We start from the raw sequence: 18,040 nt of genomic DNA, 5'->3' as shown, positions 1-18,040 counted from the left end.
TTAGAAACAGCAATAAACTCCATGTTACGGGTCAAAAATGAACCAATTTAATGCAAAACTAACTGCATTTCTGCATTGATTATTTAAACTAATAGGAACAAATAGTCTTGGGGAGTTTTTCGTGTTGTCATAAACGCGACACGCAGTTTGAATTGAGAATGATTGACAGGCGTTGCGGAGGGAAGCCCTGAACTAAACATTAATATAAGCATGTGAATATTCATCCTCACTTCACATTAAAGTATAGAATGGCTATAGAGCATTTGCGATATAGTAGGCCAACATGACAACTTTTTAGTGCCTTGTAGGTTACCTTCGTGGCTTTTGTTGGCTCATAGCAGGGGTGGACAAAGTCTGTCCTGCATAGTTTTGTTCCAACTCTAATCAAACACACCTGCTTTTAGATTTCTAGTGATCTTGAAGACACTGATTAGCTTGTTCAGGTGTGTTTAATTAGTGTTGGAGCTAAACTGTGCAGGACATCGGCCCTCCAGGACCAAGTTTGCCCACCCCTGGCTTATAGCCTAAACTACACAGAATATAGAGCACGTGCAAGATCGGATTTGGATCGGTACCAGCTGGCCGATATCCGATCCAGCAAAAATATGCAATATCGAACCGATATTCGATCCAAATCTCGGGACCTGTGCATCCCTATTATGCATACCTCAGTTGTAACGAGTGGTTATTTGAGTTACTGTTGCCTTTCTATCATCTCAAACCAGTCTGGTCATTCTCCTCTGACCTCTGGCATCAACAAGGCACTTGCTCTCACAGAACTGCCACTCTCACTGGATATTTTCTCTTTTTTGGACCATTCTCTGTAAACCCTAGAGATGGCTGTGCATGAAATTCCCAGTAGATCAGCAGTTTCTGAAATATTCAGACCAGCTCATTTGGCACCAACAACCATGCCAGGTTCAAAGTCACTTAAATCACCTTCGAGCGTCTTGATCTTGTCTACATGTCTAAATGCATTGAGTCGCTGCCATGTGACTGGCTGATTAGAAATTTGAGTTAACGAGCAGTTGGACAGATGTACCTAATAAAGTGGCCGGTGAGTGTATAAACTTAAATTAGATTAAAATGAAAGATTTGCCCTTTTCATGGCTTATTTTGTTTAATATCTTTAACGTTTAGTTAGTTAGTTTTTGTAAACTATAACAACTCTGCATCCACATTACACACCCATACCGAACAAAAGATCTAAACAAAACCCCTACACAATAAAGATCCTGTATTGTAAGTCTCTGCAGAAATCAATGTAAACACAAGCACATGACTAATGTGGGACTAGCAGAATAAAGCAGAGGAACTCAAACACCCAGAGGACAAATTTTCCCTTCTGTTTTTTATTCCACTATTGTCCTCAAAAAGCATGTGAGGAAAGTCTGCAGTCACATGATCGATCTCTCACTCAAACACAAACACAGATGTATCAGTGAAACTAAAGCATACAGTGTAGCGATAGTAATAAAAACAGGCTACTTACAGGCGCTTAAGGTTGTCAGCAACGCTATTTGCATATTGTTGATCCGTCTGCAACAAAACAAAGCAAGAATCAATAGTTTAATTAACTTTTATGCGGCACAAATTCTCTCCCCCTAAAAACAAATGTTCACCTCTGGGCTAGACAAGTGTTTGTATCAGTTTTTTTGGAAGGATATTGTAAGTTCAATGTCGGTTCTCATTTCCTGACTTTTTCCTGCTAAAGAGATTATACGGTCTCTGTAGTCAAGAGGGGAACTTTAACTGTCCAATAATGGAAGCAAATGATCATGAGCTGCCGAAGCACTTTCCACTATAAAGCAGCAGATGGATTTCACTGTTCAGATTCAATTTCATGCTTCGTTCAAAATGCAAGTTAAGTACACACGTTTCCACAAGAGGCGCACTATAGCAAACAACTGAATAACATCTTTTTTTTTTGTCAATAAGAGTTTTGTTTTTAAGGTTGCTTAAAAAACTGCTTTATTTTTTTTATGCAAACTAAATATTCAAAATATGTACTGTTGGTGTGCCTCAAAGACGAGTGTTGGGAACCTTTGAATTAATGCAGAGGTAACTGTTCTGTATTAATGTGATGCTTTCAATGATACACACAGGCTTACTTGTGCATAACAAAAAAAAATGAATCACTTTATTATATTTTCTTAGTAACAAGGGGGTAAATTCACAATTTTAGGGTAACTAAATGCACCGTTATTGTTGAAAGATGACACTGATCATTCATACACAAAGCTTCCCTCTTTCAATCTCACAAACTTTCTCTCTCACTAAGAATTAATTCAAATTAAAAGCTATGATTGATGTAATTTTAATGCATGGTTTCATCTGTCATACTTTAAATGGCCAGAAAGCAAGATCTAACAAGCCACGGTTGACATAAATAACGGTCATATCTTCCCTTCTGATCAAATATTGAACTGTAAAAACCATTTTGAGTGAAAATGAAACAAAATGATTAAGGTTTTCCTTAATAAACCAACAAATACCATTACATAAGATGCGTCTGTACTAGGACTGCACAATATATCGTTTCAGCATTGATATCGCAGTGTGCGCATCCGCAATAGTCACATCACATAGATATGCAATGTTGAGTGTGTATTACAGTTGACCAGGAGCTACAGAATTGTATTTAATCACTGTATTTGTACGGAATGTACAGTTGCAATCAGAATTATTAACCCCCCTGAATTATTAGGCCCCCCTATTTAACGGAGAGAAGATTTTTTTTCAACATATTTTTAAACATAATAGTTTTAATAACTCATTTCTAATAACTGATTTATTTTATCTTTGCTATGATGAAAGTAAATAATATTTTACTAGATATTTTTCAAGACACTTCTGTACAGCTTAAAGTGACATTTAAAGGCTTAACTAAGTTAATTAGGTTAACTAGGCAGGTTAAGGTAATAAGGCAAGTTATTGTATAACGATGGTTGGTTCTGTAGACTATCGAAAAAAATATAGCTTAAAGAGGCTAATAATTTTGACCTTAAAATGGTTCATAAAAAAATTAAAAACTGCTTTTATTCTAACCAAAATAAAACAAATAAGACTTTCTCCAGAAGAAAAAATATTATAGGACATACTGTAAAAATGTCCTTGCTCTGTTAAACATCATTTGGGAAATATTATAAAAAATAAATAAATAAATAAAAATAATAAAAAAAGTCTGATTGCAACTGTATATGATTTATACAAAAAAATGTTCTTACCTAGAATTTTAGTCTTGTTTCTAGTGCAAATATCTACATTTCAAAGTGAAAACAAGATTATTTTACTGTTCCCACTGGCAGATAATTTTGCTTGTTTTAAGGAAAAACTCTTAATTTTCACTTATTTTTTCTGAAGGTGAAAACTAAGCAATATTTTTACTTGCTCTAAGAATGTTTTGATATTAGAAACAAGACAAAACAAAATAAGAAAAGCGTTTTTTGCATTGTGGTTTTTCAATTTCTATACCAGGATACTGTTAGACTCAACAGAATGGAGCAATTCAAACTATCTTGTGAAACTGCATTCATATCGCAATATTTATCGCAGAAAAATATCACAATATCAGATTCTTCCAATATCGTGCAGCCCTAGTCTGTACATGTTTAAGTTAGTCTGTAGGATTTGCTTGTTTTATGGCTGGTCTAAAAATATTAAAAAGAGGCTATTACACTACATTTGGAAAACTACTAAACTCTTAAAAATATAAAGGTTCTTTATTGATACTGATGGTTCCACGAAAAATATACATCTGTGGAACATTTTCTTTATTTTTTTAAATGTTTTTCACACTATGAAAAAAACACTGTGGATCTTTTATGAACTGTTCACTGATAGCGCTTTAAAACCAAGTCAGTTTCAGTCAGTGTTGCCAAGACAGTGAAATTGGGTTATTTTCAATCCTGTTCCCGCTTGTTTTTTAATTTTTTTTATTCCACAGGTTATCCCCCTCACTCTTTCCATCTCCAAACCTCCATACACCATACTTGAATGCCATATTTAAAATAGTAGTGAATAATAATAACATAATACTGAAGAAATTATTGCTTTTAATCTCTTTCGGTTTAAATTTCGGCACACTGCTCAACATTATTCTGCCATGTATTTCATGTCTATAAAGTGTTCATATCACTACATGAACACTTTATTATTGCTCATAATCTACATTTGTACACACCATGGTACACTGCAAAAACATACTAAATTCACTTCCATTATTGTGTTGCTGGAAAAGCAAAGTGTTTTTAGAAGGCTTATCATTTATTCATTCCTACCTACCTACCGACCTAAATACATACATACACAAATTAGCCATTGATTCACCACAAACAAAAAGCAATTACTGCAATTTTTCTGTGAGATTGGGTTAGAAAGTTCCCTCCTTCTACTCAGGGGCAGACTTAACCAATAAGCAAAGTAAGCAGCCACTTAGGGCCCCGGGGAATTGAGGGGCCCTGACTAATGTCAAAAAGTCTACATTAAATCATAACTTTTATGACATTTTCTGTCATATGTTGTAAAATCAGTCTAAAACCATTAAGATTTTAACATCATTACTTTTTTTTAAATTTGGGGCCCCCATGAAGAGTGGAATGTTCCTTCCGCACTGCACATGCAGATTAACTGTACATAGTTTGTGAACCTGCTTTTTACTTGTGCATTTATTGTATTTAATTTTGAATTAAGAAAATAAAGGTTCCACTTAAAATATAATTTTAACATGCAGTTTATTTGCAAAAAAATAAATAAAAAAATTTACAGAGAGAAAAAAATATCTACTTGTACAGTATAGAGAAAGAGAGTGTTTTGAGTTTCAATGCCAGGGCCCTATACTTGGGATTGCCTGGAATTGCTGTATTCAGTGCTACCATTAATATTTTTTTATTCCTAATTGTTTCTCATGTTGGCGACGCAGTGGCACAGTAGGTAGTGCTGTCGCCTCACAGCAAGAAGGCCGCTGGTTTGAGCCTTGGCTAAATCAGTTGGTGTTTCTGTGTGGAGTTTGCAAATCTTGAATTGGTCAATGTCCACCTGCTGGTGAAACAGCAACTGGACATTGTTAATCTACACTATTGCAGGGGTTTCAAACTCCAACATAGTTCCAACCCTTCAGCACACTTACCTGTAGATTTCTAATACGCCTAAAGGGCTCAATTAGTTTGATCAGGTGTGTTTAATTAGTGTTAAAGCTAACCTGTGCAGAGCTGCGGCCCTCCAGGAGTGTGACACATGTGCTCTATTGCTTATGCTGCAGTTCCTGTAAGTTTAACTGCCGAATTTGAACCACTGAATTTATGGAAACAAAATTTTTGAACTGAAATAAATTTTAAATATTCTACACCATAACAGAACTGAAAATTCTGACAGTGAATTCTGAAAGTTGAGTAATAATGTAAGTATGGAAATGTGTGTGAAATATTTTTAGTTCAGTTTCAGGACCTAAAAATAAACGTGGCAAATCAAGTCATTAAAATGCAAGCACTTGTTAATTCAATGCATTGTTTTTAGTTAGTACTAACAAGCTTTTTACTTCAAATACTTTAGGCATTCATTTCACTCGCTCTTACATGAGACAATTAGGTCAACAGACTCATTTTGTGAAATCACGTGATGACGTGAGCATCATCATAGTTGATTTATGCCCCTAGTTCTTCAATGTTGCTGAGCTTTAATGAACAGCATTAAGCTTCTTCCCCTGCTTCACTGATGACACATTCACCAGCGTAAATTTGGACAAAGATCCAACTCCTCCAGCAACCTGTCACTCACATCAGATCACAGCAAGAGCAAACAACAACCCACAACAGATAAAAAAAAAAATAAATAAATAAATTAAAAAAACAAATGCATTTTTCTCATTCAACAATACCTTTGTACTGACTGTTCAATACTCTAGAGCTATTCTGAAGAACCGTTTATATACAGTACCTCATTGTATTCACTGCTGCCAGACTAACTCAAGGACACGGCCCAGCGCTATAACATGAGGATACAAACACTGTGTCAGTGTCCATGACCTGCAGAATGCATCAAATCCTCATTATTTCCCACAGATCTCTCAGGACCAAGTCATTGTGTTTTAAACCATCAGAGCGAGTGATAGATGATGAGGAAACATCTGCAGCAACTTTGACCAAAACCTCAGTTTCCAGAGAAATGGGAATCACTGCTTATTTGGACAAATAGGAAGCCTGGGGATTGAGACTTCTGACTCAAAAGCCTTTGTTAAACAAAACAACTCTTGTCAAATACTCTGTTCTAAAAATGTTTATCCATTTTAGTGTTGGTTGCTAGAATATTCTGAATGTCTTGCGGTAGTGTGCTTGTGTTCACTACACGTGCTTTGATAAACATATTGCTTTTAAAGGGATACACCCAAAAGCTCAAGTGGTTCTAAATTTTAATAATTTTCTTTCTTTTGTTGAACCCAAAACAAGATATTCTGATGAATGTTGGAAAAAAAAGCCATTGAGATCCATAGTAGAAATTAAAATGCTAAGGAAGTCAATGGCTGTTTTTTTCCCCAACATTCGTCAGTATATATTCCTTTTGTGTTCAACAGAAGAAAGAAACTCAAATAGGTTTGGAACAATTGGGGTGAACTATCCCTTTAAGGCATTCAAAGTGATTTTAGCTAGTAGTATGCCATTAGCTACGTTTCCTCCACCTATTTTTATGCGTATTTTAGGAGATACACATGGAAAAAAATATATATATAAATAAAAAAAAATAAATAAATAAAAAAAAATTGGTTGCTGAAAATACCAAGATGCGCATAAATTTGAAAAATGTGCATAAAAAACATGCGCATAACTGAGTAGTATAAACTTGTTATTCGATAAGAAAAGATGCGCATAAACTATGGTGGAAACACTTCGTGTGATGATGAAAATGTGTGCAAATGAATAAACCAGCAGGCTGAGCACACTAAAACATCTGAACTGTTGTTTTGGTCATTCTAAAACGCTGTAACCATTTCAGTATTAGTGTTATTATATTATTAATGACCTCCAGAACTGTCAAGAGCGTCTATGTTCCGCGTCTCACACCTTCAAACGCCATGAGGCGTTCATTGCGTGTCGGTATTTTCTTCTGAGGTAAAAGTCATTTCATTTTTACTGTTGATATTTGGCACCAGTTAATCAAGAAGAGATTATTTTATTCTCTTTGACTCGTTGGATGGAAACACTGCTTTATTCACACATCTTTTATGTGATAATCCAGTTTTGCACATAAATTTAATTCACATTTTTGGATGGAAACATCGCTAGTGTTTCTAGCGCTATAATAACACATGGTTAGTTTATAGAAGTGATTTGGTCAACAGATGCCCCACAATGAATGCAATGGTTAAGGATCTAATACTTAAAGTACAAAAGAAATCAAAACTAAACATATGGTTTTGTTAGCTCAAATTACTAATTTTGTGGTGAAAAAATCATCTGTGCATGTCATTAGGAAAAAAAAAATGTTTGCTATGTAATCTATAATTGAAATTAAAAAATTTACTTCTTGTTTCCTTCTTGTTTTTTCAGTTCAATCCTCAGATTATGCATGTCAGTTTTGACAACAAACATAAATAGTGAGAAGAAGGTGTCTGTTAGGTTGTAATAGCTCTTCTAAAACCCATTTCACAATATTTCTTAATGAAATGCCTTCTTTGCGACTTAAAATCAGCTCGCAGCAGAAAAAACTAGCCACGGCCACGGTTTTCTTCTTTAATATTTGGTTTCTTATTTAATCTTCTGTTACTGCGTCACACTACGAAGAAAATTTTTTTACAAATGGTCGCAGCTTCCGTTTCATGTAGACTGGGTGCTTTCACACTTGACTGTACCCAAGTTCAATTCTCTCCCCTTGCCACCTTCTCAGCTGGTTTGTGTTCACAGTCTTTTTTTCTTCTGAACCCCAGTACGCTTGCGTCATTGAGCTACTGTTTTGAGTACAGCTGTTGCTAGGTGATGGCCATGAAAGCAAAGAGTCTTTCTGCTTTTAAAGAATTTTTTGGTTTGTTACCAAAACCAAAACACAGAGAGCTACTTGCGTTGATCTGCCGCAAAAAAACATTAAAAACCTTCAGAACATTACGTGATGTCTGCAGAAGTCATTTTTGGTGGAGACAAGCAGACATTATCACTGTTTGCACTGGGTCACACGAATGAACGTTATGAAAACGAAAGTTTGTTGTACAGTTGGCGGTTCACTTGCGGTATTTGGTACCATAGCATTCATATCAGAAGTGAACCGTACTATAGTTTGCACGAACTGCACCCAAGATCACCTCTTTCAGGCGGACATTGGGTACAGAACAGAATCAGAAAGAGCTTTATTGCTAGGTATGTTCACACATACGAGGAATTTGTTTTCATGACAGTGCTTCTACAGTGCGACAGGATTACAGAGACAGGACAAAAAACAGATAATAAATATATTTTAAAAAATAGAAGCAAGTAGTGAATGCAAATATACAAATTGACAAGTGTATGTAGAGCTATATTACTATATACAACATTATATGAGCAGCTGTTATGTGCGTTGTTAAATAAGTGTATATGTGTATAAAAGTGTATAGCAAGTATGGATATTGGTTCTACAATTACTATCATCAAGTGTTCATGAGATGGTTTGCCTGAGGGAAGAAACTGTTTCTGTGTCGGGCTGTTCTGGTGCGCAGTGCTCTGTAGAGTCGACCAGAAGGTAAAAGTTCAAAGAGGCAGTGTGCTGGGTGTGAGCAGTCCAGAGTGATTTTACAAGCCTTTTTGCTCGCTCTGGATAAGTACATTTCTTGGGGAGTAGGAAGGGTTGTACCAGTGATTCGCTCAGCAGTCCGAACTATTCGACGTAGTGTTTGGCGATCATATTTAGTAGCTGAGCTAAACCAGACAGTTATTGATGTGCAGATGACTGATTCACGGGTGTGCACCTGAGTTCAGAAGACACGTTCACACTAGCTAAACATACCATACTTTGATGTCAAACGAACCCGGGTGCAGACCAAAAGTGCTAGTGTGAAAGCACCCTAAGAGTCAGTGTTATGGGAATCTGTAATAGTTAAAGTGATGCCTGTCTTAGCCGAAAGTTTCTGGAATTCAAATTTAAATGAGGGATTCCCTTTGATACCTCTGCAAAACGGATCTATATCTGACTTTTACTCCTCACACTTGCATCTATTACAAGTCATACCATGATACTATGTTATATACTGTATCAGTGAAACTTATCATCTTAGCATCTCTAAAATGTACAAGCAAATTACACAGAAATAAGATTGAAGAATATGAAGATGATATGATTTGAAGATATGAATATGTTGCAAGTGTGTTGAAATGGTAGTCAGAAGATATCAAAGAAAGAGACGAGGAAATAGGCTGCACGTTAATGCAAAATAATTACAAAGCATATATTACTAATGGGCATTTTTAAAATGTACATTTCAGCAAAAAAATAAACAATCTGCCATCAACCTAATGTGATTCCAATCCCAATTTACTTTCTTTCTTCATAGACACACAAAAGAAAAACATCTTAATGGAAAAAGATTGTGATGGACACAATTTCCAGATATTATAATAGTTTTGCTCCACACACAAAATTACCAAAACTACTTAAATGATTGAAATGACTGCATGAGCCATTTAACAGATTTTAAAACAATTGCGTATAGTTATGGTACCACTGAATGCTCAATTGTTTTAAAATCTACATCATGTTATCACAGGTTGGATTGTGATAAAGCTACAGTAATCAATGATGCGTCTGTGTCTCATAATTATTGATGAGACTACATATCCATATCCAATAAGAAGATGAATCATTTAATTATTCACAACAGCACAAGTTGATTTCCCATGATAGACACTTCAAACTGTGGGACTGGATGAAGTGAGTGTCTGTTTCATGGATCTCAAGCCTTTTATTTATTTATGCATCAATGCTTTGTAACAATAAATAGAATTAATTCTCATCACGTCATTAAAAATGTGGTTTCAGAGTATAAATCCAAAATCAAGTGCGTTATTGCAATCAAGCAGTATATGCCTGTATGTACACATACTTTAAGCATACAAAATTGTATAGAATATGGATTGCATGTCAAGTATTTGATCTAATTTTTAAACATGAAAATCTAAATATTTTGACCAAGAGAGAATAAAATTAATCATTAGATCTTCAGGTCAACAACAGGTAGAACTATGCACATCATTACCATGGTAAAAAGCCATTTTTTCTCTATGGTATATGTTATGAAAAACAGTAGGCTAGCAACAATATTTAGTAGAACATTAAATTAGTATAATAAACGCATTAAAAAATGAGTCGACTTCAAGAATGGACAAGATCATTCTGAAACGAAAGATTTTCTTTCTTTCTTTGTCGTTCTTTCTTTCAATCTTTTCTTCGTTCTTTCGTTCTCTCATTCTCTCGTTCGGTTTGTCTGTCTAACTGACTCTGTTTCGGTCTTTTTTTTTTTTAAACAAATAAGGTTTTTGATGAAAACATTTTAGGATTTTTCTCCCTATAGCCGACTTCTTACTCCTCGACTGGGATCAATAGAGCCCTTTGAAGTTGCATTGAGACAGCAATTTTTGAACAAATTGGATAAAAAGGGGGGCGAGTATACTATCAGGAATTTTTTTATTCTGGAAGTGAACTAATCAATTACACAAATACTTTAAAAATACTTTAAATTGACTTATCAAAAGAATAACGGAATATGATTACAGTTTACATAATATATATAATTCAATATGAAAATCCTACATTTCTGCCACAAGTTAGTTGTGATAAATGTGTGGTAAATAGTTAATAGTTCATTTTAAATAGCGGTAGATAGTCGGGTAATTGTCCTGTTTACCATGTTAGTGTTGCTGAAAATGATGGCACAGTGCATACTGCATAAACATTATATTAAAACTCTACTATCGCTATGCTGGGGAGATTAAATAATGAGGGAAAAGTACATAGAAAATTGGCTAATCTCTGGTGACATATAAAATTAGGATAAATGAGTATGTATAACAAAGGTACCACAACTTTAATTTCCATGTTTACTACACTGTAAAACCCAATAAGTTAAGGTAACTCAAACCATTTGAGGAAAATGAGGAAAACTATTTAAGTTCAAAAACTAATCCTAATGAGTACTGTGAACTTAATCCATTTGAGTAAACGAAGCAATTTGAGCACAGTAATCCAATAAATGAAGAGAACTCAAACCAACTGAGTACTGTAAACTCAATAAGTCAAGACAACTCATCCCGTTTGAGGAAACCGATTGCTACAAACCATTTGAGTTAAAAAACTAATCTATATGAGTATTGTAAACTTACTCCATTTAAGTTGACATAATGAGGTATCTAATTAACTCATTACCTTTAACACTGCGTTCAAAACTCTTTTCAAATGAGTAGAATTAACTTTCAGTAAATTTTGAGTTAACTACACTCATTTCATTTGATAAAGTTGACTTTTGGGTTTTACAGTGTATACATTATGTTGTTTTTCTTTTGACATGTGGCTGAATATGTAACATGTATCATGAGTATGTGTAGTGTGAAGTGTGTTCTTTGTTCTTGGCTGTAGAACAATAAAGATGAGTTATAAAAATAAAAAAATCTACTATCACTTAATTAGCATTTTGTTTTAATTACACAGCCCTAAATTTACCAAGATAATAATAAAAAAGGGAGATATGGTATGCAATTAACTGAAAAACCTCAAAAGTAAAAGGTATGCAAACATAAAAATCAAACAGAATCTACACACACACACACACACACACACACACACACACACACACACACACACACATACACACAGTCTGCAGTTCATTGCCGCCAGTTACTCATGAACTACAGTCAATGTTAATTAACATGAACTGGCTAAAGCTAACTCACAGTGTACAGGGTGTCTAGGGCACAATGTCCTTGTGAAAGTCATTGTCAGTGTGGGGAAACACGAAATGACACTTTATTGCGTTAATCATAACACATCTCTGTAATAAAAGATCTTTCCAAAGTAATCTATTTAACAACTCTCTCCTAAAATCTCTCTTAAAATAAAACACTGCCTATAATCTCACTGCATTCAGGATCCGGTCCATTTCTCAAAATCCAATTTATTTAGCATATCATTAGCATAAAAAAATTAATAGAACCTCTTTCATATAATTAACGTAATTATTTCTCATAAACGGTTCATCATCCATTACGTCAAGACCACATTATCTAATGTTACAGCACACCTTTCCATAACAAGCCACATCATTTTAAGGTATGCTTCATACTGTATCTACACTGTAAAACCCTGTAAAAGTAACTCAAGCCATTTGAGGAAACTGATTGCACCAAACCATTTAAGTTAAAAACTAATCCTAATGAGTATTGTGAACCTAATCCATTTGAGTAAACGGAGCAATTTGAGCACATTAAAACCCAATAAATGAAGAGAACTCAAACCAACTGAGTACTGTAACCCAATAAGTTAAGACAGCTCAACCCATTTGAGGAAACTGATTGATACAAACCATTTGAGTTAAAAAACTAATCTATATGAGTACTGTGAACTTACTTAATCTAAATTGAAGTAATGAGGTATTAACTCATTACCTTCAACACTGAGTTCAAAACTCTTCAAATGAGTAGTATTAACTTTCAGTCAATTTTGAGTTAACTACACTCATTTCATTTGATAAAGTGGACTGTTGGGTTTTACAGTGTACACAATAAAGCAGCTTGGATCCTGTTATCACACTGCAATCGAAAGCAAAACACAAAGGCAAAGTATTTTCACTGTTTATGCTGTTCTCTCTTAACACTTCTCTTTTAAAAGTCTGATCTGTAATATGCAAGTGTAAAAATGTGAAAATCTCCACACAATATAGAACACAGTGCTGAAACAGTGATTATATATGGACATGTTTGGTTGCTTTTTGAACGATTCTTTCATGATCCTGTTTTTCATGTTACAGCACATAATTTGATTATCGTCATTGCGTCAATATGATATTGACATTTCCTCTGGAGTTTCATGTAATTTTGGGTGTTTCATTTTTAATTTGTCGACTTTAACTTTAGTTTGGCACTTTCACTTTCATTCAGGAACATTTCATCCATGCCCCCATGACAAACGAAATATTGGAATTTGATACCGCATGTTGATGGAAAAAACCTCCACCCATTTATAATAAACTTTACTATTAATTGGCCTTGGTTTCCTCTTTTTCGGTTTCCGGTTTCTCCCAAGAATTTTCATTTCGGTGCATCCCGAATTTTCAGTTGTGTTGAGTCAAATAATTTAATACCATACTGAGTAACTGAGTTACTTTTCAGACACAGCAATTAAAATGTAATTTAAATACAATTTTAATGATGTAATTAGTAATAATTACTTCTTTAAAGTAACTTACTCAGCACCAGTGGTGGAATTAGTACTAAAAAAATCATACTTAAGTAAAAGTACCATAACTTGGCTAAAATGTAGTGCGAGTAAAAGTATCCGTTGTAAATATTACTCAAAGTATAAAAAGTAGACCCTTTAAAAGCACTCAAGAGTGAGTAATATTACGCTGTGAAAAGTTGATGCATTTACATGTAATTTGTGGATGTGTGTAAACGTAACATTCTGTAGTGCATCTAGTTATTGCCCAGCAGGCACACAACGTCATAAGATGTTATTATTAGGTTAGATTTAGCTTTTGATGTCTGGTGACCAAAATTCTATGTTTAGTCAGCGTCTAAGGACAATCTTATTTTGATGGCCAAAAACGACATCAACTGAGGTTGATATTTGGTTGAATTTAGGTTATTTTGAAAAGTGACTAAAATCCAACGTTGAGCCAATATCTTAAACCAAAAGTACAGTACTGACATCAAATACTGACATTTATTCATCAGGTATGGCAACCAAAATCCAACATCTGATAGACGTCATAGTGGTAACGTCCACAAGACATCAAGGTGTAACATCATTAGACGTTGATATTTGGTTGATTTTAAGTAGGATGTTGGACATTACCATTGGCCTGACATTGAGTTCTGATTCTGTCCCCACGATGTTAGAGTACAACGTCAATCTGACGTCATGTTGACATCTTGTGCTTGCTGGGTGTTTAAGGCCATTTCGGTCATCATCCAGTAAACATCTGTCATCTTCTCATCAGTGACATGCATCTAAACGGTCATTGCGTGTGATGATTTTGGACATCTTCTTAGACACTTTTAATGTTTCCAATCAGTTTTCTGCAATTATAAATCACCCATGTCTTGAGGTAGTTCATTATGATTTGATTTACCTTCTATGTGCGATTTGATTGGACAGGAATCACAGGACTGTTTTTTTCCAATCCCCAGAGACAAGAAAAAATAAAGTAGTGACTGCAGCTTAAAGGAAAGTAGTGGAGTAAAAGTACAAATACCACACAAAAAATGTACTCAAGGGAAAGTAAATGTACACACTTTAAACTACTTAATAAATTACAATTCCTGAGAAAAACAACTAAGTTACTGTAGTTTGAGTATTTGTAATTTGTTACTTTACACCACTGCTCAGCACTGCTCATAGGAAAGTGAAAAAGTGAAAGTGAAGACACCAACAGTACAACAGATGACAAAATAACCATGTAAAATTCACATATAAGACAGCTTGACTGCATAGTGCATGTCATTTGGGACATAACTTGAGTTAATTAGCCTGTGTACAGAAGCTAATGGCTGAGCAGCACAGCGGTGGTGCTTTATTACGGGTCACTGCTGCTAGTAACTACAGAAGGCAGCCAGCATTATAATCAATGACTCGCAAACGATACAGTATCTTCTAAAAGATGCAGGCTTAACATAAACTACACTACAGCTAATGGTTTATAGAAGTTGCTAGCTACACAACAAGACATTGCCCTGAAGCAACTTGAGAGAGTAATACAGTATATTAGATGATAAAATGTTGTTATAGAAGCACAAAAATATCACACAAGCAAAAGAGCAAGAGTACAGTTGTTCCCAAAAGTCAGAAGAGTAATCACTGTTGTGATGATATTTAGAAAATCATCAAGACTGGAAGTGTGAGATTGCTTTTATGCAACAATTCAATAACAATTCGGTTAATATTGAGCAACACGCTTAAATCTGAAAGAAGAATCAATTGTCTATTGCTCACGTTTCAGAGCAGCACAAAACAGTTATGTTCGTTGCTAAGAATGAATCAGCATTTTGAACAAATCATCTGTAGAATAATTCCCTTAAGATTTTAATAAAGCACTTTGCATCCTTTTTTATAAGAATGTTGAATTTAGGCACAGTTTTTTTTCACAAGGTATTTTTATAGAGAAGAATGCGATTTCAAAAGGCAGCAAAGGAATACTTTGAAATGTATTTATTTCAAGCGGCAACCTCCCGCTCTCCCTCGGGAAGCCAATACGGAAGTAACTGAAACTGCAATTCATCAAAATTCCGCTAGTCCTGGCTCCATAATAGAGCAAATTGCAATTGAGCCCACTGTTAGAATGGCCAACTTTACAGCAGAAAAAAAGGTATTTACAGCCTGGTACAAAGAACGATTTTGGGTTATATAGCTATTATTACCCTCCATGACAACTGTGAGGGGGGTGAATTTTTTTATAACTCATCCATTTCTTTTATATTAAGTTATATTAAGTTATATTAAGTTTACATAATTAAGGGCGTGGCCACTTGAGTGACAGCTAGGTCTAGCTGGTCGCCGTCACTTCACCTCAGCTGAATCCGGCAGGTTAGCCACTGATCTCGGCATATTCGTCGTATTTTTGTTTTGTTTTATGTGGCTTTACACAGTCAGCTGCCTTTTGGACTTATTTCTTACAATTATCAGATGATATGGGATGCTGTGTGCACTTAATTGTGCTCACAAACCATTCACGTGGCCTCCGTTTCCCATGTGAGTAAAGTTATATACTTGTATACCATCTTTATAAATGTATTTGTTTTATTTAAGATCATTTATCATTAATATTTTTCTTTAGACCCGTAAAGCACTCCAGAATGTTACAGATTGATTAGCTGTAGGCTCTAGAACAGTCATCTGAAGCGTTATCATACAGTGTTATGCTGGAGTTCATCAATAGTCTTGCATTTACTAACACACACTATATTTAAAGTGTTTGGAAGTAATTCGCGTTTTCCTCCTGTAGAAAAACGTCATAAGAACAATGCTTAGTGGCTCAATGTATGACTACAGTGTTTTTGAAAGTCTAAACACTTACTGATATAGTGTACAGCCAAGCACATGTGGTCAGAACACAAACGAGTCGCAGGTAATAGAGTATTAAGCGTTTCTCCCAAAGTAAAGTCTGTCTGCCAGGTCTAAGTTAAGTGCCAGCAGGTATCTGTAGCTCCGCTCACTCTCTGCCTTTTTGCCCTTGTTTGGTATCCCGCCGTGGGTGGGAAGACGTTCGAACGAAATGGCGACGGTTGGCCGCGCCTACTTGTAGCTTCTTTTGCAGTGTTCAGAAACCTATGGGTGACGTCACGGGTACTACGTCCATATATTTTACAGTCTATGATTTATTTACTAAATGAATAAGCAGCTTAATGAACATGTTGCTATATACTGTACACAGAAGGCATTCTAAATGCAAGTAAATTATCTACTTTAATGTTTCGAATTAATTTTGTGAAAATAAAACATCAAACTATGGATGAAATAATGTTCATTCAGCATATAACAGACAAACTTCAATTTATAAACTAAACTACAATACATTTTCAAAGATTAAAACATTCGGTAACACTTTTTTTATGAAGCTCATGCATATAATGAATTATAACCCTGTTTATAATTATTTATAATCAATCATAAAAACTCTTTAAAGGTATACAGTCAAAAAAAAAAAGTCTTATACTGTTTTATAATGACATTTATAAGTGTTATTATAGATTATAGTAGGCCCACATGGAATCTGTGCGAACCGAAATCCACAGATTTCCACTGATAATTTCCTGACCAGAGTTTATTTATATTATTTGTGTAATTATGTCATAATTTAGATTTTTTTTTTCAGTAATATTATGACTAATAAGAAAACGTTCATATGATTTATTTACAACACAGTTTGTAAAGTAATATTTTCTGTCTTGTAGTACATACTGTATACGTGAGACTTGCTGTATTTACCAAATAAGTGGATCTAATTGAACATCCCATTATGCAGCAGCAGTCTCAAGTTAGGACTCTTAAAAAATGCCTTTTGAGTTTAAAGATGATCGGCCTGCGAAGTCAAGTTTACAGAATTAGGTAGGCTTATATAGGTGGGTGAGCCAGTGGATTTGTTGCAGATCAACCTCTCACATGCGCTGCAGGTAGGCTGAATGATAATCTTTTAATAATATGTCATTTAGGGTATTACTGTTTTTCGCTCATGCAAAATTAAACATTAAGTCTATCGTAGGCCTATTTTAACAGCTAAAATACAGTTAGCATATCGATATTATTTTGACTTGTAGCTCATGACTCTAAAAATGAAAATGAAAACAAGTTATTAAGATAGATAGGCTAAATAAATAAATAAAATGACGGGTAGGCCTAATAGACTAATGGTTTATGGTGGCGTTTTACAAATGCCAACTGGACAATTTCACGAAAAAAAAACAAAACATGTATGATATCCTAACATAAATCTTTATTTTTACCTTCACCTTTAAACTAATATATTATTTGAAATAAAACAGAGAGAAATAAGGAGTATCAATATAACTTGTTTGGCGCTGAAGCCATGATCCGTCTAAACTATAGGTGGACTTAGATTAATTTTTTGAATCTAGAGTAATCTAGATTAATTTCGAAATTAATCTAGATTAAAATGGCTCATTTGAATTCTGCCGAAGGCATTCAGAATATGTGTGCTACCCAAATAATAAATCTTTGAGAACGGGTTTCTCGAGCCAGACGGCGCATTAGACCAGGGGCTCATCTCCTGTTTCCAAAATACGTCACAAACTACTTGAGAAACGGTTCTAGTATGATAATCGGTGATGAAAATAAATTATGTTCAGTAAGATGTATG

The 18,040-nt window shown here is 34.7% G+C and overlaps 1 protein-coding gene across 1 annotated transcript in view; it reads right to left on the bottom strand.

The window, feature by feature from the left end:
* Positions 1-18,040, bottom strand: part of mgat4b (alpha-1,3-mannosyl-glycoprotein 4-beta-N-acetylglucosaminyltransferase B) — a 158,561-nt gene that overhangs the window by 112,646 nt on the left and 27,875 nt on the right. The window contains exon 3 of the mRNA XM_056472938.1: positions 1,493-1,539. Coding sequence (XP_056328913.1) covers positions 1,493-1,539 — 47 coding nt within the window. The remainder of the gene's footprint in view (positions 1-1,492; positions 1,540-18,040) is intronic.

This window comes from Danio aesculapii, chromosome 14, assembly GCF_903798145.1.
Source record: "Danio aesculapii chromosome 14, fDanAes4.1, whole genome shotgun sequence".
In the NCBI taxonomy this organism is placed as follows: Eukaryota; Metazoa; Chordata; class Actinopteri; order Cypriniformes; family Danionidae; genus Danio; species Danio aesculapii.
This window is presented reverse-complemented; position numbering and strand designations above follow the sequence as displayed.